The sequence below is a fragment of the Ctenopharyngodon idella genome, chromosome 17, assembly GCF_019924925.1.
Source record: "Ctenopharyngodon idella isolate HZGC_01 chromosome 17, HZGC01, whole genome shotgun sequence".
NCBI classification, from domain to species: Eukaryota; Metazoa; Chordata; class Actinopteri; order Cypriniformes; family Xenocyprididae; genus Ctenopharyngodon; species Ctenopharyngodon idella.
This window is the reverse complement of record NC_067236.1, coordinates 21,830,763-21,856,930: the sequence shown is the minus strand read 5'-3', so window position 1 is coordinate 21,856,930 and position 26,168 is coordinate 21,830,763. Positions and strand designations below refer to the sequence as shown.

At 38.7% G+C, this 26,168-nt stretch overlaps 1 protein-coding gene across 1 annotated transcript in view; it reads left to right on the top strand.

Annotated features, from left to right (window-relative positions):
- Positions 1-300: 300 nt before the first annotated feature.
- The window catches only part of plekhh1 (pleckstrin homology domain containing, family H (with MyTH4 domain) member 1), a 55,256-nt gene continuing 29,388 nt past the window's right edge, over positions 301-26,168 (top strand). Inside the window, exons 1-3 of the mRNA XM_051868786.1 lie at positions 301-584; positions 12,753-12,922; positions 24,166-24,228. Of these exons, the coding sequence (XP_051724746.1) occupies positions 12,779-12,922; positions 24,166-24,228 (207 nt within the window). The 5' untranslated portion in view covers positions 301-584; positions 12,753-12,778. The remainder of the gene's footprint in view (positions 585-12,752; positions 12,923-24,165; positions 24,229-26,168) is intronic.

Genomic DNA, 26,168 nt, shown 5'->3' with positions numbered 1-26,168 from the left:
ACGGACAATTTCATGTGTTCCAGTTCAGTTAATTGCGTGAATGATTCAGTTCAGTTCATAAAAAAACATCTGCTAGCTAAAAGTACGTTACTTTTAGCTTAATCAGTCAAATCTTCTGTTCTTCTCTAGCTATCAGCTACTCGGTTTTCGACTCATTACGAATCAAACATATCTGAAAGAGACGGCTCCAGTTGTGAACCTCTCGGACCGATTCAGTCTGATTCGTGATGAAATCGTTCCAGGTGCAAACGATTCATTGAAAAGATCCGACTCAACCGAATGATTCGTGTACGAATCGGACATGGCTAGCAGACGGGGGCTTGGCTCCCGGCGTAATCTGACCCCAGCACTCGGCTCTTTAAAGGAATAAAGGATGAATTTACTGAATGGAGATCCGCTGCAACGTCTGCTGAGTTCAGAGCAGGACCGAAAGCGCTAAAAGACGGCGCCACGGAGAATGAAAGTTTCGGAGGAGCAACTTTTGAGAGCGTTTACGAACTTTGGAGCGCAGCGATGTGATGTGATCTACCGGCTCTGAAAACATTAAAGTAAAAACTCGGGCGGTCAAGAGAAGGACAGTCAAGGTAAGCTCAACGGTGGGTGCGTGGGACACTAGAGTCTGGTTTAAAAATGTGTGGCTCATGGCATGTGTGATCATGTTTAATGTTTTCGTGCTTTCTCTCAAATTGCAGCGTTAGTTGGGATATTCAGGGGTCCATATATGTTAATGTTGACATTTTCCAGTCTGACACACCTGTGCGTTGTGCCCATTTTTGGACAAAAAGTAATGACAGCAGTTCCTACATGTCCCATCATTGTGCTTTTAGTAGTACGTTAATGTCGGTGCATGAAAAAGTTTTGTTCTGCTGTTCCATGAACAATCAGAAAAAGATGCTGTTTGCAACCCGCCTTTGGTCACTCGTGCTGTTAATAAAACAGATCACAAAGTGTTTCTTGAGACTGTTTATATCTGCAACATTCCCAGTGCATGTGCATTTTTGCTCACGTGGAGTTTTTCATTATAATGAATGAGTTTGACCACACACACACACACACACACACACACACACACACACACACACACACACACCATCCAGTTCTGCACAATAAACAGTCATGAGTAAATGCTTATAGCCTAGTATAAACCCTTGTTATTCTTTTCTCTCTATCAGACACTTAGACACACATTATTACAGTGCTTGCAAAATAGCACTGTTGAAATTTTTCAACCATGCAATTTCTCAGTCAAAACATAATTTTTGCACATATCTGTTTATTTAGTATATTCAATTACTTGAATTAATCTCTTTTATGATGTACATGTTTTCAGTTTTTGGGAAAAGCTTTATTAAAAGGCAAAAAAAACAAAAACTTATTTTTTGGAAAATTAAGCAGTGAAGCAACTTTATTTTAAAATGTAAATCAAAATGTATATATCAGAAATGGCAATCTCCATGGTCAAGTGGTAGAACAAGAAAAAGAAAACAATGATATTCAGGCAGGGTTCAAAAAGAATAACATAATATCAATTATTATCATATGAAAAATATTTGTTTGAATGGATTCTTACCTTGAAATGTTTATCATGTTTGAAAACTGTAATGAACAAGATGTGTGTACATGTATTCACTCACATGTATTGTTTGAAGCTGTAAGGAAAATATGGTATTACTTTTTCCTTAACACTACATTACATTGAATCACGATGACAAATGCCACTTAAAGGATTAGTTCACTTCAGAATTAAAATTTCCTGATAATTTACTCACCCCCATGTCATCCAAGATGTTTATGTCTTTCTTTCTTTCTTCAGTCGAAAAGAAATTAAGGTTTTTGAGGAAAACATTCCAGGATTTTTCTCCACATAGTGGACTTCAACAGTTACCAACGGGTTGAAGGTCCAAATGTCAGTTTCAGTGCAGCTTCAAAGAGCTCTACACGATCCCAAATGAGGAATAAGGGTCTGATCTAGTGATCAGCCATTTAAAAAAAAAAAAAAAAAATTTATATACTTTTTAACCACAAATGCTCATTTTGTACTGATCCAGTGTCTACAAAGCGAACGTGCAAAGACTAAGTCAAACGGCCTTTACAAAAAAAGGTAAAACAACGATGTCGGACGATTTTGAGAAAATGAGATGGAGTTTTTCGCCCTACTCCGGTACTTCCGCCTACGTCACGTGTGTCCTTTCTAACGTGATTACGTAATGCGTGGCGCATCGCAGAGCAGCGCAAGATGAGCATTTGTGGTTAAAAAGTATATAAATTTTGATTTTTATTAGAAAATGAGCAATCGTTTTGTTAGATAAGACCCTTGTTCCTCATTTGGGATCATGTAGAGCCCTTTTGGAAAGGACATTTGGACCTTCAACCCGTTGGTAACTGTTGAAGTCCTTTGTCTCTTCAGCCTGCATCAGTTGATGCTTTCTGAGGGCGACTGTGGCGTATGTGTAGGTGATGTTTACACCTCAGTATGAAGGAATGTCATAGGCTATATTTACTGCTCCAGCTGATAATGAGTGTGGGTAGTTTACAGAAGTCTGTTATTAGGCTGAATACAAAGCTTCCTGTAGACCAGAGAAGAAGAAGAAACAGAATATTGGAAGGATGAGCTGCAGGAGATCTATCTCCATGCCTCATCTACAGCTGTTAGGATCTCTGTGATTCATGTAATCCAGTCTATTTATACCACCGCTAAATGGGTGTTGTATTCAGCAGCAGATGTTCTCACCCCTAAATATGACATATCTTCAGGCACGGGCTGTGTTGATGAGCTATATTCAGTAGTGCCTTTTCTGTAGACTCACAGTCATCTTACGTAGTTGTTTCTTCTTTCAGTGGCATGGTTTGCTATTCTTAGCTGGTTTAAGTTGGTTTAGCTGGCATTCCAGCCTGGCCAAACTGGCCTTAAAATGGTATAACTGGTCTCCTTGCCCTCTCCTTGCCTGATTTATGATCCCCATAAATCATAAGCAGTGTCGCAAAACAAGACAGTTGCAGATTGTAGCTTTTGTGACATCACAAATGCTTAGGCCCCACCCACGTCTGCTGATGGACTCTGCCCTATTTGCATAGACTCCGCCCTGTGTGAGCTGTACACAGTCCGCCATGTTTATCTCCTCGCCAGAGCATTTAACAGCAGCATTCAAGTAAGAAATGTATTCTTATTAAAGCTACTAAAGTTATTCAATCAAGAGCAAGGAGTGATTTTCTGTTTTCTTTTGTTGTTTGTTTTATATTAACAGCAGATACAGCAGTAGGTACTGTATATTACGCTGCTGTCACTTTAATACACAGATCTAATATACACATGCGATTTCTTTCCCTGCTGTTTACATTCACAGACTGTGTTTATATGAACTTTGTGTGTTTTTGACATAACTTTGTGTGTATTTGACAGTTTAAGTGCTATTAGACGTGAAAGACAACTTAGTTTATTACTCATGGGACGCGCCATCTGACATCCAGCTTCCTGTGTGTGTTTCAGATGTGTGCACTCATAAAACTAGAAGTCAGAAGTTTAGACTGATATGGCTGTAAAACCCATGCAGATAATAAACTTTCATGATGATGAAGAACTGCAATGTCACGTGAGCGTGACCACGATAAAGATTATAATCAAAACCGAACAGATGTTTTGTTAGTATCTGAGGCATGAGTTGTACAGGCTCCGCCCTCTTCTGGAAAGTGGGGCGGGGAGCAGCAGCTCATTTGCATTTAAAGACACATGCACAAAAACAGCATGTTTTTCCTTCCACTCGAAACTGGGCATTTACAACATGGTATAATAAACATCTGTGGAGTATTTTGAGCTGAAACTTCACAGACTCATTCTGGGGACACCAGAGACTTACATTACATCTTGTAAAAAGGGGCATAATAGATCCCCTTTAAACAGAAGTAAAATTGAATCATTTGCATTGTTGCAATGAAATCAAAATGGACAATTCTTATTTTTTTATGCAATATTGCAGTATTTGCTATAATTGATTTATCTGTGCACAATTTTTAAAAAAAATAATGTGCCCTCATGAGCTTTAATCAAAATAACTTCCCCTCCCTCTTGTAGCAACATCTCTTCTCTAATGACGCATTTACCATCGTGAGGGGCGGGACAAACTGTCACTCACGTGACATTACAGCAAAAGCAAACAACAATGCCGATCAGTTCCTGATGAACCAAATAAAGTCCATCCCTACATTTTTTTTCTTGTTCGAGAAGCCGTTTCACTCAGATATACTTCACTATACGGAAGAAAAGAATACTTTAAGCAACTTTAAGCTAGTTTAAATCATCTGCCAGTCTGATTCAAAAGTAACAAAAACCTGCATAAAACCATCAAAACAAGCTTGGATACTTATGGAAGCTTGTTTCCACCACTAAATAAAAAAATAAAAAAGTAATTGCGACTTTTTGTCTTACAATTCTGACTTTTTTTCTCAGAATTGCGAGATATAAAGTCAGAATTGTGAGATATACACTCGCAATTCTAGGAAAAACGCCAGTCTTTTCCCCCCCCAATTGGGCATTATAACTCGCAATTCTGACTTCTCGCAAGTTCTTTATTTTTCTCACCAGAAACCTTGTGAGGAACCAACCTTGTCCGACCTTCTCATTTGTACTGATTAAAGCTCTACAGAAGAAGTAAAATGGAGTCAGAAAGCATCTGCATTGTGGAATGGATCTTATTTTGTCGTTTCTTAGGAACAGCTACTTTGAGTTAGTCGAGCAGGCATTTCTGTTAGTCAGACCTCCAAAGCTGATGCTATGGGTGGCCATAAATTGTTGCACAGAACCCAAATGGAAACTTTGTTTCAGGCTGAAACAAAAGATGTCAGACTCGGTTTAGTTGCGTGTGGTGGCCTTTCTTTTGAGATATATAGTCCGTGCAAGAGAAGAGAGTTGGAAAGCTCACAGACTGCTCGCTCCAACCTGTAATAGCTACTTTAAGATCACACACGCAGACAGGATATCATATAGCCACGCACATCATTTTCATTTGAATATAAATGCAGCCGTAATAGTACTTAAATGTCACTGATTGCATTCAAATTGTGTTCATTGTAATGGCAGAAACACACTGCACACACACACACACACACACACACACACACACACACACACACACACACACACACACACACACACATACATACATACAAGACCCAGACACACTTTTTTCCTGCTGATTTGAGTAATTCGGATGAGATGCCAAAGCCTTGGAAAACCAGTTTGGTCTTGACAGAGACGATCCAGAAAAACAACAGAGGGGATTTCACACGACTGTTGCGATGATATCATTTGATCGCCTAATCGCTTACATCACCGCAGCTGTGCACGCTCAGCAGAGATCTGGGGTGTGTGTGCGTGCGTGTGGGTACATAAAATAGAGTTTCAGAATGATATTCATTTTATTGGAATAACAGAGGAGGTTCTGTTTTATTGAATGATGCACCAGAGACTTGTCCTGGTTTCCAACTGGCCTTTCATGGCCCACATGCACATTACTATATTTTTTTTTCACGTTGCTTTTTTTTTTCATTGGTTATAAGATTTACTCTTTCCACTACTATGCTGTTTAACAGAGATCATATTCTCCTTGTGTTTCATAAGAGTATATTGAGTGATGCCAGTCTTTTTGGTCATTAAAAGCTATACATTGACAGCTCTGGCCTTTACACTTGTGGATGTGCGTTGAGATATATGAGAGCTATTCTGACTGCTTGATCTTTTGAGAAGCATCTAGAATTGAGCGAAATATAAAAAATATAAGTATTTTTTCAGTCTTTTGTTAATATTATAAATAAATATGATTAATGAATGAATGAATAAATAAATAATAAATAAATCAATCTCAGTATTTTATTTGCTGTACAATGGCTTCCAAAATTACTTAAATTTTACCAAACTGCCATAATTTAAAAGATGATAGTAAAGAAAATCCAATGTTAAATGCAAGAACTAATATGATAAATTAACATAAAATATTAAAACAAGATAATTAAGGATTCAAATAAAATATAATTAAAAAATTATCAAATAAGGTGCATTTTTTGTCCAAAGGCCTTATTATTAAATCCAAAAGGTTTTAATAATATTTTGCTACATAAAAAGGTATTTTAAAGATTTTGAAGTGTCAAAAGGTAATTCGGTTTAACTGTCCAGAAGCCAATACAGCCATTTCATTTGTGATTAAAATATCTTAAAATGTAATAAATGTATATATTTTTTTTATTCTGGCATGATTTTATAACATCATATATCAACATAGTGCAAAATGGTATTAAGATTATTTGTAGAAGTCGTTGCTTTGTTGTGAGAAAGATTGTCCAGAAAAATGAATTTCATTGATGTCATTCGGAGTAACCAATATAAAGGGACCATTTTGGATCAAATCATGCGATCAATATCATGTGACAGGTTGTGACATCATTCAGACACCTGCAAAGGACCTCATGGTTGTGAAGCAAAGTAACTAACTCTCTTTTAACTATTTGAATAATTCATGTTTTCACTTGCTCATACGCATGTCCCGAAACATCAGGTCATTTGGTACAACCGCTATAAAACATGGAAAATGTTGTAAGATTTTAAAAACTTGTACTAAATATAAAATGTTTGATTGTCCTTTTGCTAGTTAGCTAGATATCAGCCTGTTAGCATTGTTTGAAAATATCGTCATTCGATGACTTTGACTTTGACGATGACAATGACTTTTTTGGTGACAAATTTTGTCCACCTTGTAAAAAATGACAAAAGCAGTGTTAATTTATTATAAAAACCACATAATCTCATTGTTAACACTTAAGAAAACTTTTTTACACTTTTAAAAACCTTATTCGTCAGTGACCCATATATATTTTAATTTGTTTGATAAATCTTATCTATAAACCAAGCTGCACGCGCACAGTGGTGGCAGAAAAATAGCAGTGACAAGTGGAGGAAAATGGACAAAATTCACAGAATAAGAGAAAAATGTTTTGTGTCTTTGGATGTCAGAATAGGAATGCAAAAAATATAGTCTTCATTTTTATAGAATACCTTTGTTAAAGATGCCATTTGAAGCTAAACGCAGACGTTTATGTTGCGAGTCACAGACTAAACTGATGCAATGATTCGTTTACTATGAAAGCATGAATTTTATGTAAACAGCAAGTCTACATAATATTCACATATGCAGTTCATAGGGGACTTACATAGCCATACAGTTACAGCATGAAATAATATTTAAATTTACATTTTACATAGATAACTTTTAAAAAAATAAAAAATTTTATCTCACAATTCTGACTTCTTTCTTGCATTTGTGTGTTTATATCTCCCAGTTTGGACTTATAACTCGCAATTGTGAGTTTATATCACAATTCTGAGGGGAAAAAAGTCAGAATTGTGGGATATAAACTCACAATTCTGAGGAAAAAAGACAGAATAATGAGTATATCTCACAATTCTGTGTTTCCATATAAGAATTGTGAGATATAAACTTGGATTTGTGAAAAAAAATCGCTGTTTGCAAACACAAAATAGGTCTATATCTTGTGCATATTAGATACTTCCTACTCAGGGCAAACAGGGAAAGAGTGTGGCAACTTTTCCTCCTCTCTTCCTCCCTTCCCCCTCCAAACAAGCCGAGGGTGCAAAAGGCCTTGTTCCTCACAGCATTAGCACAGAGGCTTCAGGGGCAAATGGATTATTTGCATCTCGCTGTCATATTCGGCAGTACAAGTGGACGTGGGCTGAGCTAGCAGAAACATTGGTTTAATTTGACCTCTCTTTCTGACGGCCATGTCTGCCAGGCTATGTCTCCCAAACCTCAGGTCCTGACTTCAGTCAAGTCCGTACATAACTGGACAGAGAGTTATAGCATTTTGGTCAGCTAGCGGAATCTCTCTGTGCGCCGCTTCTGTAATTTGTCAGTAGGGCTGTAGTTACGACCATGCTAATTGCAGAGTGTGACATGGCGCAGTTGTGCCGCTCTGCAGTTTGAATGTCTGGAGACTTCTGGTGTCAGTCCGTCTCATTTACCATTCCACTTCCAACGCTGTTTTCTGTTACAAGGGCCCTTACACTGTCCAGAAGTTAACCGTTATGGCTTTGTAGTCTGTTAAAAACATCTTACTGTGTTTATTGTTGGGACATGAATTTTTGAAGCATTCTCTTTTATTTTGTGATCCCGCATTGTGCCTTGTGACTTGAAGTTTTATTTTCCCACCATCTGAATAGAGATGTTATCTTTAGCAGTTTTTAGACTTGGAGATTAATGCGTGTTTGTGACAGGCTACATTTAAAATCCTGTAACAAAATGATCTACAGCTCAGTCTGACGCTTTGATTAGATACACCCCAGGAAACTGTGATAGGTTTGGTGTCATAAGGGTATCTACAATAAATTAAAAAATCTTTTGAAAACCTAGTTTAAAACATATATGGTAAACAAACATACATCTCTATATTCATGGTTTAAATTTAATAAGCTTTAAAGGGGTCATGAACTGCATTTTTAAAAAATTTTATAATGTTCTTTGAAGTCCACTTATAATGTTAGCAAGATTTTTATATCCTAATGTACAAGTAATACCCATAGGCAATTTTCTATCCTGTTTGTGACCCTTAAGACTTGTTAAATGCCCGCTGCTATGATTGGGTCGCAGTTTTGGATATAATTTTCAACGTCCCTGCCATTACATGTGTGAAATTGTTTTAACACCTTCCAGTGTTTGCCATATATGTTTGAGCCAGAGTCTGATCCCGAATCAGAAGATAAACCTACACCTCAAATACCTGCGACAGCTTGGTAATTAATCATCTTTATTTATATTTATTCCTTATGTATTTGTGAGGTAGTATTGTAGTTTATTAGATTATATTAGTGATGAAACAAAGATAGAAGGGTGTTTATCTCGTTACTTAGTTGAAACATTTGCCAACTGTGAAACATTTTTGCGTAAATTACATATGATTTATAATATAAATAAAGTTCTTGGAGTTACCACAGTTATAGGATAACTTGTGGTGTTTTGTGTAAATGATTTATGAATGAATGTACCATTGTTTGTCACACTGTCATTCTTATATTCATCGTTCATCATTTTCAGTAAAGTGAGTACATATTAAAATGATCTGCAACAGACAAAGCAATAGTGACACATGGTAAAGACATTGTAACTCACACTTGTGTGTTGAGACATTACTGTCGAATCCAGTATAGTCATCACTGCATCATCAATCTCTCTGAAAAGCCTACATCGAACTGTCTTGTTAAAAAAATGAATGCACAATAAAATGAAGCGAACAAACGAACAATGTCTTACTGATGCAGTCTGTTTATAAAAAATAAAGTTCACCCATGCTTAGGGTCACAAGGCAGGCAATGCAAAGACTGTTTTTCCACAACTTGGCACTGCAAAACGTCTTTTAATCCTTAGAGGCGTCTCTCATAATCCTGTGTTTGCGTCTGTCTCGTATTTACTAATACATGACGTGCATGAATTGGGTGGCGGGGCTAAAGAGGCAGTGATGTAGAAGTAGGCATTGATCTTCTTCTGCAGAGGTGGTCTTTCGTCACACTATGTCATCATACTGAGACAAAATCTGAACTGAGTCATTTTGGGACACATTGGTTTCAATGAAAGCTGTTTTTTGACTAACGAAGAAATTGTACAATGACCTCTTCTTATATGTCAAAAGATCTCCATTCTTGGCCCCTTTAAATGGGACCTATTATGCCCCTTTTACAAGATGTAATATTAGTCTCTGGTGTCTCCAGAATGTGTCTGTGAAGTTTCAGCTCAAAATACCCCACAGATCATTTATTATAGCTTCTCAAATATGCCCCTATTTGGGTGTAAGCAAAAACACACTGTTTCTGTGTGTGTCCCTTTAAATGCAAATGAGCTGCTGCTCCCGGCCCCCTTTCCAGAAGAGGGCGGAGCTTTAACAGCTCGTGCTTCGGTTGCTCAACAACAACAAAGCTGGAGAATCTCACGCAGCCAAAATGAGGATTGTCAGTAACGGTGTTCAGCCTTACATTGTTCAAACCGGAGTCGACACTGATGGAGAGACTCAGGAAGAAGTTACAACTTTTAGAATGAAACTGGACGTTTCTGAATGGTTAGAGGATAAATTTATGTAGTTGCTGTGGAGTTGATTCAACTCATCGACTAGCATGTGCCGTCATGTTAATCTTTTGTGCAAATCCAGCGTTGAATTGACCCTCGCTTGTGAAGCAGTCCGGTGTAAAATGACGGCATGGTAACAACACTCGACTACAACAACTCTTCCTCTTCTCTAAAGCAGCCCAACATGGCCTCACCCCCTTTGTTGCGTGTTCTCAGGGACAGGGTTTATGTAAATGTTAGGGTTAGTGATGTCACCAACCCAGGAAGAAGCTCGTTGTAGTCCCTACCAGCCATTTGTTGTAGTCCTTAAAAAACGATTTCTGTAAAAGAAAATATCCCCCTTTGCATTGAACTTTGAGCGTCGTAACTTTACAGATGTTGTTTATGCTCAAACAGCAACATTACACACTAACTAAAGCTAAAAAAATTAAATCATAATCAAGGACCCCTTAAATGATTTTAAAAATGTCATGTGATGTAACCATCAAATTAAAAAGTAGTAACATTCCAGAGTAATTAATCAAAAATGTATTAAAATATAATTTCAAGGTAAAATGTGTGTATGTGTGAATTTCTATTTCTCGTTTTATGTTACTCTGCATGTCGGCTGCACCAAATGATTATGATTTAGCAGATAATATAATAGATTTTTTTTTTTGCCCCAAGAAATAGAAAATTATGCCAAATACTGTAGAGTTTCTTTTGATGAATTTATTTCATTTAATGAGGCATTTTTTTAATTATAATATCAGGACAGTTGTTCCACCATCACATTTGACTTTAAATTAATTTTAATACAGATATTCAAAACTTGATCCTCATAGAAAATGTGTATTCAAGACATAGTGTTTATGAATTGCATTTCTAATGTATTTTTGAATAAATTAATAGATAATCGACCCACTAACATCACAGAAACTACAAGCTTTTAAAATGCGAGCTACAAACTAGCCTATCAGCTTTGAACAGGTAAAAATAATCAGTGTTTTCCACTATTCAAGAGCTTGTCTCCTTTGAGCCGCCACATTCTTTATCCCTTTTTCAGGGGAAGAGAGAAAGACCCCCTCCCTTATATTGGTAATGGGACTGTCATGCAGAAAGACTCCATTGTGTGGGCCAGGATCCTGTTTCTCCCTGGGCCTGTAATTAAGAAGGGATTGCTTGAACAGGGATATTTAGGTGGCTGAATATAGGGTAGGGATTGCTTAGGCCACTGGGTAAACTGTCTACACTTGCATAGCTGGACTTACCCCATCCCTACGGCCTTCAAACGATATATGCATGTGTATATTAGAGTCTACATTGTGTATGCAGAGAAAAAGAGAAGGTAGGCTTTGTTAAACTGTGTCATCTCTATGAGCTCACAGCTCAAGTTTGCTTTTCAGTGGTTACCTAGGTGATCACTAAAAAGTGAGCTCATTTGAAGGGAGGGAAACAATAAAAGAGAGGTGAAAAGAAACACTTTGCCCAGAGCATTTACCGCCAGAACTGTGATGTCAACAGTGTGTTCTCATCTTAGGGTAAATGTCAGTCTTAGATCACCGAGATTTTGACCTTTTTATTACACTGTCTAGTGGAATTAAACTCCAATACAAAACACTTCAGAAAAGTTCCTGTCAGTTACACTATTAAGTAGGGGTGTAACGGTACATGTATTCGTCCCGAACCGTCATGGTACGGACGTCACGGTTCGGTGCATACAGTCAGATGATGAATACAGTCAGTCACAGGTGATCCACACTCCAATCCAAAAGGGGGCGCATGCGGTAATGCAATGCTGTTTGTTAACCGCCACAACAGGTAAAAGCGCAGAAGAAGAAGAAGAGACGATCTATGCACAGATATGTTTACCAGTGACGGGAAGTTCTGATCATTTTACTGACTCGGATCTTTGAATCGCGTTCATCAAAACGAACAAATTTTTTCATTTCGTTCATTTACGAACATTTATGTTCATAGTCAAATTTCAGAAACAGGCAGAAACAGGCTTCCATGCAAATTTACACAGACTTGCTAAAATCCAGATCATGGAATAGATAGGAATATCAGGGAATTTGGGGAAAAAAAAAAAGGGGAAATTATGCTAGTTATGCCTTTTTTTTTTTTGGTTGGAAATTGCACTCCTTCAGTACAATCTCTACAAAATGTGGTTTCAAATATTTATCCAATGATCAAGAACAACTGTACATCATGTAAAGGTCATTGCAATTAATTAGTCAAAATGTGTGGAAATTAACCTTGGAAATGAAGCATTGGAAACGTTATAACATTTATTATCTGTGGACAAGGCTATTGGTAGATTTTGGAGTTGATACAAGGACGATTATAAGCCTGTGTCTGTATTGGGGAAAAATGGCAGATTAATCATTCTGGCCTGTAAATTTGTCAGTACTATTAAGGCTTTGGTTTTGATGGTCTTTTTTTGATTTGCTCTCTCCAATGGACAATCTAATTTCAGTAGACATAGTGGTTAATTTAATTTTTTTTCCTCCCTGTAAACCAGCCCAGGTCCAAGGTCCTATTCCTCCTTTACAGGCTTCAAGGCAAACCTGTTAACCCTGTCCTCTATTTGCCTTGTGTTCATGTAAAAGTTCATTGTGTTCTCTGACAAATTTCCATCCCTGTAACCTGCAGGTTGGCAGACTGGCACACGGGCACAGATGGCAGAGGTGATGGAGGGTGTAGCCACGGCAGCAGTGCCCAACACCAGTGTGGACTGGCAGAAGAGATGCATCGCTCTGGAGACGCAGCTTATGAGGTTTCGTCTGCAAGCGGGAAATATCCGCCACCTACTTGCTGAGAGGGTAAAAGAGGGGTATTATGGGTAGCACAGGGTCTACAAAATCGCCCACTGCATTCCAGTGACGCATATGATTTGTTTATTTTCTGTAAATTTTGCACAGCTTATGTATGCATAAATTCTTCTAGCCAAAACAAATATCAATCCCCTCAAGTTAGATTGTAACAAAGCCACTTTCTTTGACAATAAACATCCCTCTATTAAGGCCTAAATAGCAGATAATTTAGTAAACATGGTACATATGGTTCGCTGCTGGTTTGCATCTTATGACTTGCACATGAAGCCTGTTTCCTGTCTCATCATCCCAACTCACTAACAAGAAAGTACCAAAAAGTATCATTACACTACCTTTTGTAATTTTTGGACATAGTACTTAGTACATTTACCATGGTATTTTTGAAGTACCTTAGTTGTAAATATCTGAACACTGTAATCAATCAGTACCTTGATATATATATCAAAGCACCCCATGGCATTACCATCTGATTCATCGCTGTACCATGGTACCGCCACAGTGATTATTTGTAAGGGTGATATTGGCCAATTCTATTTCTCATTTACTTTTTTAAAAAAGTATTTTGTCTCAGTCACAGTGGAACAAGTTACTTAGTTTCTCCTCAGCTCTTTCTCTCTCCCTCCTCATCTACAGTTTGGTCATGCCGCATTGACCTCAGTGTTTCGTCTTGCAAGAAAAGGTTAACTGTCAAACTTGGCAGGCGGCCCTTCAGGGAAAAACCACTGACTCGTGTGAATGCTTGAGTGGATATACAGGTGTGTGTGTGTTTTGGTGTGATAGGTGAGAGAAGGATTCCTTTATTAACTACCAGATTAGCACAAGTAACTGTATTTTTACAGTTTTTAAAGAAAATGGTGTTTCTTGCCTATGGCCGCATTGTTAGGGTGTTTTGGGTGGTTGCCAGAGCATTGCTATGCGGTTGTTATAGTGTTCTGGGTGGTTACTTACTAGCAAAGTCAAGAGGCAAGGTTCATATCTATGAGATTTTGTTTGCCTGTTTTATTGTTTGGGATGGGGGGACGTTGGAGTTTTTCCCCTTTTTTGTACCTCACTTTTAAATTGCTAATTCAAAAGCAAAAGTAAAATGCGCACTGCAGCATAATGGTGCAGAGCCCCTCCGCGCCAGTAGACATGCACTATTATGAATGCCCGTGCGCATTTTACTTTTGCTTTCGAATTAGCGCCAATTCAGGGGCAGCAATTGCTTGAATGGTGGGTTCATTATTATTCTTAATTAAAAAGGTTGCAGATTGTTATTAGCATTGGGTTTAAATCTAAAATATTACATTTCACTTTGAAACCAAATCTTCCGCCATCGTCTTGTCAGTCAGCGCCTCACTTTCATGATAAATGAGATCTGACTCCTGCTGCTGGTCTGTGCTGCGACTCTCGTTCGGCTCACGCTGCATTGAGCAGACGCATTCAGTTTTTAATTGTAGTGTCTGTTCAATAACTGAACTAAATGATTTTTATTACTATAAATGACGGTGAGGAGCTTTGTCTCGGTGGGCAAGTGATGTAACCGGTATTGTGGCTGAACGCTGGTAACACCAACTATCGCAGCAAGCCTAATCTGGAGGTAGTCTCAGCCTCAGACGGACCATTGACTGAATATCTGATGCATAAGGCACACAAAATGGGAATAATTTTGGGAGTTTTGAAGTTAAAAGCTACATTTTCTGGATTTCAGGAAGACGTGTATGTTGCATTCTTTTCTGCCTGGAAACAAAGCCGTTGTGACGTGAAACCCCCTCATGGAAGAAGAAAATCAAAAAATTTATAATAATGAAAATGAGCGCTTATCAGGATCAACTAGAAGCTGGATTTTCAAAAGTATGTGAAGTTCACGGTGCCCTTGTCGCAGTGAACTTGCACAACATTCTTGAATGAATAATTTATTAGGTGCATGCCGATCTGTTATTGTAGGGACACTGACTTTACATTTTCACGTCCCTAAACATGACGCATGAACAAAGCGAACTGTGATTGGTTGCTTTCCATGTTGGTCAGACGTCCTCTTGTGTCGTCCTTGGCCAATGAAAGCTGTGATGGAGTACAGACCTTCTGCTGTCAGTCTGAAGGTCTGGCTATGTGAGACTAGTCTGGAGGTGACAAACCTTAGTACTCCAGGGGGTGATTTAAGTCACATTTCCACCGCAGGAACTTTCCCCAGGAACTAGGAACTTCGGGGTGGTACTCGGTGTGTTTCGACCGAGTCTAAATGAAGTTCCGGGTAAAAATATTCCCCCTCAGAAAGTCCCTGCTCACGAGGTAGTACTTTTTCAAAGTTCCGGAACTTTCGGGGGTGGGACTTGGGCGCTGAACATGCTGATTGGTTAAGTTCACGCAGCATTTTGATTGGTTGACTCCACGCAGCATTTTATTTCAACCATCGTTTTTTAAAGTCTGTTGCAGTGCGTGCAGTAAGAGTTGTTTGCTATTTGAATCAATAATAAAGTTTAAAAAATGCGACCAATGGACTGACGAAGAGGTTAAGGCTTTATTAAGCTTGTATGCAGAGGACGAAATCCAGCGGGAACTGGAAAGTCGTGCGCAGTCCTACGTCACTGGACTATCTTCACGGTACTTTAGACCGCTATGGAAACGCAGCTAGCAATAGGTCTGGGGGGAAAAAAAGTTCCTGGGACAAATTGTTCCTGGTAATTTTGGTGGAAACGCGGCTATAGTTACCTTCAGGTCTGAGCCATTAAACCGGATGTATTATTATTCAGGAGCCGGTTGCATAAACTTAGCCACTAAAGCCACTTTTCCACCGTCGGGCCGAACCGTTCTTAGAATGGTAAGGAACGGTTCCAGTTGTGTTTCCACTTCAGCCTGGTATGGCACAGAACAGCTACAAACCGTTCTCGGCCCGGAAATTCTCGGCACAGTTGTCTAACCTGTGTTCACATGCTTGTGCAAAGTGTGTTTCAGGCCTTACGGTTAGAGGTTTTGTGCTATATTAAACCTTTTTTAGCCATAAATACCGTTTACTGAAGAATCAGAACACCTTCTAACCATTTTACATGCATAACTTTGTCTCAATAAACACACTGGGGATTTAACATCTCATGGAGGAGCATATAAACAATATTTTTTACATTGGTCTGTAGACCATATGTGTTCTTGCTCTTCTTGATGTTGATAAGTCTTTCCAAAAACAACATCAGTTTTGTTTTTCTTTTCGGTCTAAGAGGTAGGTCTGTTGTTGTGTTTTTTTTTTCTATCTGTGGTGGTGCCATTAGGGTGTTTACTGTCCAAACACGCAGACCACAGGGACATTAAGTCTTGGACGGCTCCCAAACGTCCTCCATCAGGTTTCTTCCCACTCTGGTCATCGTCTCTAACAGCCTTTCACTCACCCTGACCTCCACTCTCTCCTGCTCTCCCATTCTTTCCAACCTCTCTCTCGCTGGATATCAGGGCTCAGTGTCTTATGGGTTGCAGCTTATTTTGATGAAGCAGGCAAAAGAAAGTGTTGAGAGTTTGCTGCTGGTGCCTGTTTAGAAAGATTCATATGCTTCTCATCTGCTTCTCTGGGCGGCGTTAGGAGTGTTTTACACATTGACCCACTTTGCAGAGGAAAAGCTTGACACAGAATTGTGTGAAGGGTGTGATCTCTCATTCTGGCATGAGGGAATACATTTTCCATTCTGTTCACATACACATGCCCTACAGTTGTAAAAGTTCATCCCATAGTAGAATAAGATTAAAATTATGTGTGAGTGCAGTGCACATAGGCTATGTTCGAATAGCACACTACCATAATATGCATACTAGGGGTGTAACGGCACACAAACATGACAGTTAAGTAAATATAATGAATAGGATAATATAGTGCATAAACAAAATGCTCCCCTGAGGTAACTTGGGGAGACTTGACTTGCCTGAGGTAAATATAATGCTATGTGGGATATTTTTCTCAGGCTGTTTTATTGATATATTTCTGCAGTTGAAACACTGGTTGAGAGCAAGCAGCAACCTCCCCCAGTTTCTCTTGAAGCCAATACGGAAGTGACTTAAACTGCAATTCATCAACTGGCCGCTAGGGACAGGCTCCAAAAGAGAGCAGAACCTCATTGAGTCCCATGTTAAAATGCCCAACTTTACAGCAGAAAAAAACATGTTTACAGCCTGGTACAAATTGTGGTTTTGGTCTATACAGCTAATTTTGCTCTTCATGACAACTCTGAGGGGGATGAATTTTATTTATAACTCATCCATTTAAATTATATTAAGCCTTAAAGTCCTGCATAATTAAGGGCGTGGCCACTAGAGTGACAGGTGGATTGCCGCTGCTGTCTGTCACCTCAGCTAATTCCAGCCCCTGAACTTGGCATCTCTGCCGTGTTTGTGCTTTTTTTCAGGATTATTTCATACAATTATCAAATAATATGGCTTGCTGTGTGGTTTATGGTCAAGACAGGTGTGCCTCTGTGTACATGAGCACACATACGGAAGATAAACAGAACACATTGGATCGTCTTGGCATTGGCTAAACGTTTTAATGACAATGGCTGGAGAATATGCCTCTCAAGACACCACAAAATCTGACAGCACTGCTTGGATATTATAACTAAAAAAGCTGCACTATTTCGAAAAATTAAACTTTGGACGTGGGCTCATTTGTTTGTGAGAGTCCGATGTATACAATCATATACAGTTTTACAACATAAACAGTGCTCAGATTGCATAATTTCTTGAAGAACGATGATGGAGAACAGATCGTTCAGAAGAAATATGATGCAAACAATGGACAATATATCAACATTTCATGGATTTAACGCTTTTGTAGACAAAAAGTGCTGTTGGATATTTTTGGACGCTCATGGACATTTTACCTAAGTGCTACAGATTGGATTCATTTTGCGATCGCTGTTTCATTACAAAGGTCCTGTTTTGATTTGTGCGTGTTGTCATTTACACACCCGACACAAATTACAATATTAATGTTGAATATTACTGTAGAACTATCAAATGACATAGCTTGTTATCTTTATTAATATTTTAGATAGTATCTAAGATAGATAGCTCCATAGCCAGAGCTTGAACTTGATCACGTCGAGCTAGGTGGGCGTGGTTTCAGCAACCAGGCATCTCAGTTCCAACCACGTCCCGCCTCTTTGCCCATTTTCAGTTATCCGGGAGTGACGCATGGTGACGCGCTGCTAAGATGGCGATGGCCCACTTTAGGCTTCAAGAATGCTCTTCAGAAACCTACAGGTGACGTCACGGACACTACGTCCATAATTTTTTTTACAGTCTATGGTTGAGAGATTACATGTAAACATACCGATCGATCGTCTCTTCTTCTTCTGCTCTTTTTACTGGTAGCAAACAGCATTGCATTACCATGCACGGCCCCTTCTGGATTCGCCTGAGACCGACTGTATTCGTCGTCTGACTGTATGCACCGAACCGCGACGTCCATACCGTTCGGTTCAGGACAAATACATGTACCGTTACACCCCTAATGCATACTATTTCTGCACAAAATAGTATGTGTATTGTGCATAGTTTATGCACATTTTCTGTTTTGTTGCCAAAATTTACAGTTTACAACAGAGCACAGCCGCTCAGATGTACAGTAGAAATCACACAGAAATCATCCTTTCCTTATGTGAGTGCTGCATGTGTTTGCAAAGTAAATGTAGAAGATTCAGTAAGCTGGTCCTCATGTTGGGTTTGGCCTAGTTCTCTAGAACTGTCTTGTTTCTAACGAACTGCCAGACAGGAGGATTAGCCTGCAATAGTAATAATGCGTTTTTTGCTATCTCTCTCGCTCTCTCAAACTCAACCTTTCTCCATAAAAACACCATCCCCGCTTCATTAGTCTTTATCTTCTTGCATAGTTCTCAAATTAATTATTGAGCTGTTGGGTGTTTCAGACTTTAGGTGTCTGTATCAAATATGGTTAATGATTACATTTTTTGACAGTATTTTGATGTTTCTTTAACAAATAAACTGTCCTACACACTAAAAAAGGTTGATGAAACCCAGTTTTACTGTTAAAAAAAAAAAAAAAAAAAAAGGCTATGTTTTAGTAAGAGTCTTGATCATGGCAGATGGATGCTATGCTGGTGATTTCCAGAGTCATTAATGCATAGTTCACATTCTCTGCTTCCATATTCTGAGGCGGTGTAGTCAACTGCTTAAGACCGAGGAGGAAACCTTCTTTGCATTTCACTATAGCAACTGCAAAAGAACAGTTGTTAAATTTTTCACATACCTGGTTGTCCGATGCCTGAGCAGCTGCCCTGCCCCCACCTGTTTAACCTGTGGCCTGTCATAACCATCAGTCCATCCTCAGCCTTCTGCTGAATCAGGATGATATGTTGTGTCTTTAAAGGGTTAGTTCACCCAAAAATGAAAATGTCATTAATTACTCACCCTTATGTTGTTCTACACCCGTAAGGCCTTCATTCATCTTTAGAACACAAATTAAGATATTTTTGATTAAATCCGATGGATCAGTGAGGCCTGCATTCAAAGCAATGACATTTCCTCTTCCACTTTATAATATTAAGGTAGAATTACTGAACTCGCATGAACTGTTTTAAATATGTTTTTAGTACCTTTATGGCTCTTGAGAGAGGAAATGTCATTGCTGTGAATGCAGGCTGCTGAAAGCAGCGTTTAGATGAATATGTAGATATGTGCTGTGCAAAATCTATCCTCTCAATAACAAAATAAACACCCAATAAAACTGAGAAAACAGCAAGCATTTTTTAATAAAGCAAGAAAAGCATCTGATCATAGCAACGTGGATATGTTTGCACAAGCTCTGCAATTCGGTGCTCTAGTAAAGTCACGTCACGTTTATTTATATAGCACTTTAAACAAAAGATTGCTTGAAATCAAACAGCTTTACCGTATAAAACATAAAAAACAGTGTCATTGTCTTGTTTCATCAGAAGTACAACTTCATTTTCTACCATTAAAAAGCTCTCCAGTATGTTCATGTTTTCACTTTCTGCAATGATTAGGTTTGGCTGTTGCAGCATCTTTTTCGTCAACACAACTTGGATAAGCCACAACTGTTAAAGTCCCACTGAAGTGCCTTGAAGCGCGCAGCATTATTCATTGTGTTGACGTAATTTCCACTAAAAAGGGGAAGACAGGGCGGGACATATCAAACAGCTCTTCCCCTTTTTAAAACTAGCCAATAGTGTTTAATTTTTATCACAGCTCGGCCAGAGCTGTTGAGTTCAGTAAAGCCGCAGTTTCTACCAAATCTCTAATTGTTTCTTCTCCTAATCCTCCATATCGCTTTAAAATACAGCATTCTGTGCAGAATTCAAATTGGTCCGATACGTTTTCTGGTCTGTACCGACTCACGCATATGATCCGCTCTGTGCCATCGTGTCTCTGGACCGGAACAGACTGTGTGCACTGCAGTTCTCGTGACACTAACGTAAAACCAGACTTCACTCGCCCCAATGGAAGACATATTTACAATGTCTGAATCGTTCCCTATACCCTATATTGAACAATTGACCGATTTTTAGCTGCAGCTTCAGCGTCTAATTATAATGTAGGGGGCGGGACGCTTCAGATTCTAGAGAGCATTTGATTGGACAGAAAATTTGATGAGAAGCTGAAGTGCAGGGTGATGTCATCAAAATCATTATTGGCAGAAGTGAGAGACTGTAAGTTTTGAACACTTATATCTTCTAAATGCGAATTTTGTCATTGTTTTGGAGCACACTAGCTTATAGATAACAGTAAGACTAACATATTCATACTAAAAGCCAAAAAACTTAAATATTGATTTCAAGGGGACTTTAAGTAGCAATGGGTAAAATTCGTTAGCCAAAGGTCAACTTTACTATGACTGATTTAACTTATCACCTGAGAACGACACCATACTGAGTTCAATTACCCAGTTACCGATACTTAATGACCCAAACTCGATTTTTGCTTTCGGTTGCAGTTTCTGGCTAAATTAAACTTGAATTCTTTTTGTTTTGGTGTTTTGGGAAAAAAATCATTTCCATTCATCACTGCATTCTACAAATTCCCAGTGGACAAAACCTCAGGAAAACAGGTTGCGAAAATGAAAAAATAACCAATTTTTAGCCTTACAAATCTCTACGAGCATAACAGAGAGATTTCTGTATACATCGTGAAACCAATTCTAATGTAAAATGTTTTTTTTTTTTTATTGACAATTTAACAGTTTATTGAACAGACTCAACTCTCACTGATTTGCATGAAACTAAATGTCTTCTGAGTAAGGTCTGTACTGGAATTGCATCTGTTTGTGTCATTGAGATGTTTCTATTACCTCTATTGAGGCCCGGTAGCTCCACACTCTCCACTCAGCGCCAGTAAACTTTACGACATAGTTGCTGAATAGCTCTTAATGCTTGGTGAATCATTGCTGAGAGGGTAAGGCTAACCTGAGGTCAGCGCTGAGCTTGGGTGAGAGGACACTATTCCCATAGTAATGCGGATTGATGAAGTGCCAGCGAAAGCATGTCCTTCTTCATATTTGTCGCTGTGTCGTCTATTCAGTTCTGTACATTTGGTGACCCTGAGGTGAAGAGTCCACCTCCACACAATGACCCCACAGGCTGCTCTTCTGGCCCCGACACTCAGGGAATGCTCTCATGGAGAGGGTGCCTCCTGGGAATCCCTGGACTTTTGGCTTGAGGAGCAAGAAAGGGTGGAAAGAACAAAGAAGTTTGAACAAAAGGAGTGCTCTGTCATACAGTGGGAATTCATTAGTATACTTGTCCTCCTTTTTACTGGGTCAGTGAGCTCATGAAACAGTGAGCACAAAGCACGTCATGGCCAGGAACTCTGTGTGAGTTCTTACAAGCTTTTGCTTGTCTATTTGCAGTATATCTATGCGAGTAGATATAATCCATGCACAGATTAGCACTCCTTCCAACAACCTTTTTTTCCCCCTTTCACCTCTCATTTTTAGTTGAAAGTTGCATACTTGTGTGAGCAGAAAAGATTGTTTTACCAAATTTCCACCAGCTTTACAACAGGAGCAAATGCACAAAAATGTTGTTCTTTTGCTATGATTTTAATGTTGATTAATCCAGGTTATTCTAAATTAAGAAGTGTATGCCTGCAGTTAATAATTTGCATAATGCATGCCCAAACATCTCTATATAAAAGATTGCACACAGCCATTCATTACTTTCTGCATACATATCACTGCGCTATCTAAACATGGAGCTGTGACACAATTTTTTTTAACTTTGACTATGAGAGAGACTCATGGGGCCACTCACTTAGGCCCTGTTTCCACCTGGTATTAAGATGTGTTTTGGTCGAACAGATCACAAGTAGACGAGGGAGACACATTCCCGTTTACACCCGGTGTCTCTTTTGTCCACGTTCGTCCACTTCTGTCCTGATTTCTTCTAGGGGAGGGTCTATGGGAGGGTAAATGTATGTGTTTTTCAGATCTTTCGATCTAATGGACAAAATAATCTTGCGCAATTTACAGATGATGGAAAAACATACGGAGAGCAACTTCCACTCTGACTTCCGCAAGACCGGACGAACGCTGTGAGTGTGTGTTAGAAATCAGGAATGGTGAGAGAACATTGTGCTTGGTACGTTTTTCGTCTTCAAACCAAAGTTGTGTCTTCAGCCGACAAAGTTTAAATCATCTGGCTAGCAAGTTTCTCATAATAATCGCATTAGGCCAGTAGGTGGAGAGTAGGCGGTCTTTTGTGGCTGTCCAAACACATTCAACCACATGAGCGTCTACACTACGAAAGCAGTCCTCTGGAAGTGGTTGAAAGTGGACAAGCTCAAAATGTTTTAGACCCTTTTTACACCTGTATTTAGCGTCGTCCACTTGTGATCCAATCGACCAAAATGCATCTTAATACGATCTTGATCGACCAAATGCATCTTAATTTCTTCGTTAATTGGCTTTTTTTTTTTTTTTTTAAATTAGGTTGTTGTAACTTAATGAAATTGTCTTGATAACTTCGGAAATTAGGCATTGGATTTCTAGTTCCCAGCATGCTTTGCATAGGACTGGATAAGGAGAATAAATGTTGAAATGAAGTTAATTTATTTGTTTTTAGTGAAGGGAAAGACCTGTTAGTGTTTAATGCTGTTATGTTTGACATTTAAAAGAGTTTCTGTAATATTGAAGTTTTTGTGGTTATCATTGTGCTGAAGAGTAGATACATGAAGGTAAACACTACATTGACTCTATAAGCAATGACTGCACTAATGCCAGTAATATGTTATATATATATATATACATGTTAAATAAGTTATGTTTGCATGTGTTATGATAGCTGTTGATTTGAACTGAAATAGATGATTTATTGTTTCCAGGGCTACAACTTATTTTTTTTTTGAGTAATCATCTTAAAAAAATTGTGTTTATGCTACAAATTATTAAGTTCCTCTAACTCAATGTAGCTTGTTGGTTGAACATGTGTTCACTCAAAGTTGTCACTCAAAGAAATTGATGCAAACTGTTGCGTTAATTTTTTTTTTTGTTGAGCCAACACATTATTTTTTTACTCATAAGTACTCATAAGGCGGAGAAAAAAGTGGAGAGCCCGGGTTTGCAGCCTGGGCATTAAAAAGAGTCATGTGATCGCGGCCGGTGTCCACCTGAATTGACGTCATTTGTCATCTTCGCTTTTTCAATGACGTAAGTCCTGCATTCACAAGGGAATATCCGATCTGTCCGCTTCCATGGCAGACGCAAATGCACGTATCCGATTCATATCAATTAGTATAAAAATAAAATTGAATATAAAGCAACAAATCAAACAGAAAAAATTCACAACAAAATAGATTCAATTACAAATTACATTCAGCAGGTGATAAATCACAGTTTTGGCTATGATGCACAGAAGGACTTTCTCTTTCAGGATGTGCAGAAACATTATTTTATGTAGGAAATTTGAACAGAATGCACATGTTGAGAATGTAGGAGTGGGTGGCTTGTTTACTAGGATCTTTTCCCTGTGCTGTCAGGCCATCATGGTGGTCTTGTTGATAACCGCAGTGGTTTGTGGCATAAGCGTGCCCAAACCCGCACCAGTACAACATGCCCTCAGTATTTAGTGCCGGATTATGATCAAAATCATTTGAGCATGACAGGTAGCGACACTCAAAGTCAGATATACAGTAGATTATTCTCATAGTTTATCTCACACTTATAGTTTATATAACCAACACACACACATCCCAGCCTCAACAGAACAACCCATGATTCTCTCTGTTTCTCTCCATAGATGCAGGAGTTGGAACAGAGAGTGATAGAGGCTGACCAGCGGGCAGAGAACGCTGAAAAACAGGTATAGCTGTTGGACCACCGTTTTCATATTTTTCTGAATTTACTGTGTTAGAATCAATCTCAGGACATGGTGTCCTATTTGCCAGATTTTTTAAAAGGGATGTTTCATTATCATTGTATAATCTCATTCAGTGTGTCATATACAGGTGCTGGTCATATAATTAGAATATCATCAAAAAGTTAATTTATTTCACTAATTCCATTCAAAAAGTGAAACTTGTATATTATATTCATTCATTACACACAGACTGATATATTTCAAATGTTTATTTCTTTTAATTTTGATGATTATAACTGACAACTAAGGAAAATCCCAAATTCAGTATCTCAGAAAATTAGAATATTACTTAAGACCAATACAAAGAAAGGATTTTTAGAAATCTTGGCCAACTGAAAAGTATGAACATGAAAAGTATGAGCATGTACAGCACTCAATACTTAGTTGGGGCTCCTTTTGCCTGAATTACTGCAGCAATGCAGCGTGGCATGGAGTCGATCAGTCTGTGGCACTACTCAGGTGTTATAAGAGCCCAGGTTGCTCTGATAGTGGCCTTCAGCTCTTCTGCATTGTTGGGTCTGGCATATTGCATCTTCCTCTTCACAATACCCCATAGATTTTCTATGGGGTTAAGGTCAGGCGAGTTTGCTGGCCAATTAAGAACAGGGATACCATGGTCCTTAAACCAGGTACTGGTATCTTTGGCACTGTGTGCAGGTGCCAAGTCCTGTTGGAAAATGAAATCTGCATCTCCATAAAGTTGGTCAGCAGCAGGAAGCATGAAGTGCTCTAAAACTTCCTGGTATACGGCTGCGTTGACCTTGGACCTCAGAAAACACAGTGGACCAACACCAGCAGATGACATGGCACCCCAAACCATCACTGACTGTGGAAACTTTACACTGGACCTCAAGCAACGTGGATTGTGTGCCTCTCCTCTCTTCCTCCAGACTCTGAGACCCTGATTTCCAAAGGAAATGCAAAATTTACTTTCATCAGAGAACATACCTTTGGATCACTCAGCAGCAGTCCAGTCCTTTTTGTCTTTAGCCCAGGCGAGATGCTTCTGACGCTGTCTGTTGTTCAAGAGTGGCTTGACACAAGGAATGCGACAGCTGAAACCCATGTCTTGCATACGTCTGTGCGTAGTGGTTCTTGAAGCACTGACTCCAGCTGCAGTCCACTCTTTGTGAATCTCCCCCACATTTTTGAATGGGTTTTGTTTCACAATCCTCTCCAGGGTGCGGTTATCCCTATTGCTTGTACACTTTTTTCTACCACATCTTTTCCTTCCCTTCGTCTCTCTATTAATGTGCTTGGACACAGAGCTCTGTGAACAGCCAGCCTCTTTTGCAATGACCTTTTGTGTCTTGCCCTCCTTGTGCAAGGTGTCAATGGTCGTCTTTTGGACAACTGTCAAGTCAGCAGTCTTCCCCATGATTGTGTAGCCTACAGAACTAGACTGAGAGACCATTTAAAGGCCTTTGCAGGTGTTTTGAGTTAATTAGCTGATTAGAGTGTGGCACCAGGTGTCTTCAAAATTGAACCTTTTCACAATATTCTAATTTTCTGAGATACTGAATTTGGGATTTTCCTTAGTTGTCAGTTATAATCATCAAAATTAAAAGAAATAAACATTTGAAATATATCAGTCTGTGTGTAATGAATGAATATAATATACAAGTTTCACTTTTTGAATGGAATTAGTGAAATAAATCAACTTTTTGATGATATTCTAATTATATGACCAGCACCTGTAATACATAAATCACACATTAAAATAAAAAAAAAAAAAAAATAACATTTTCTTTTTCAAAACACAACGTGTTCGTGTTGAAAGTTAGAGTTGAAAGTATAACAGCCTTAGCTAGCAAATATTATCACACCACAGTTAGTAGTCAATTTTTTTTTTTTTTTTTTCAGAAAATGTACAATGCAGTTTA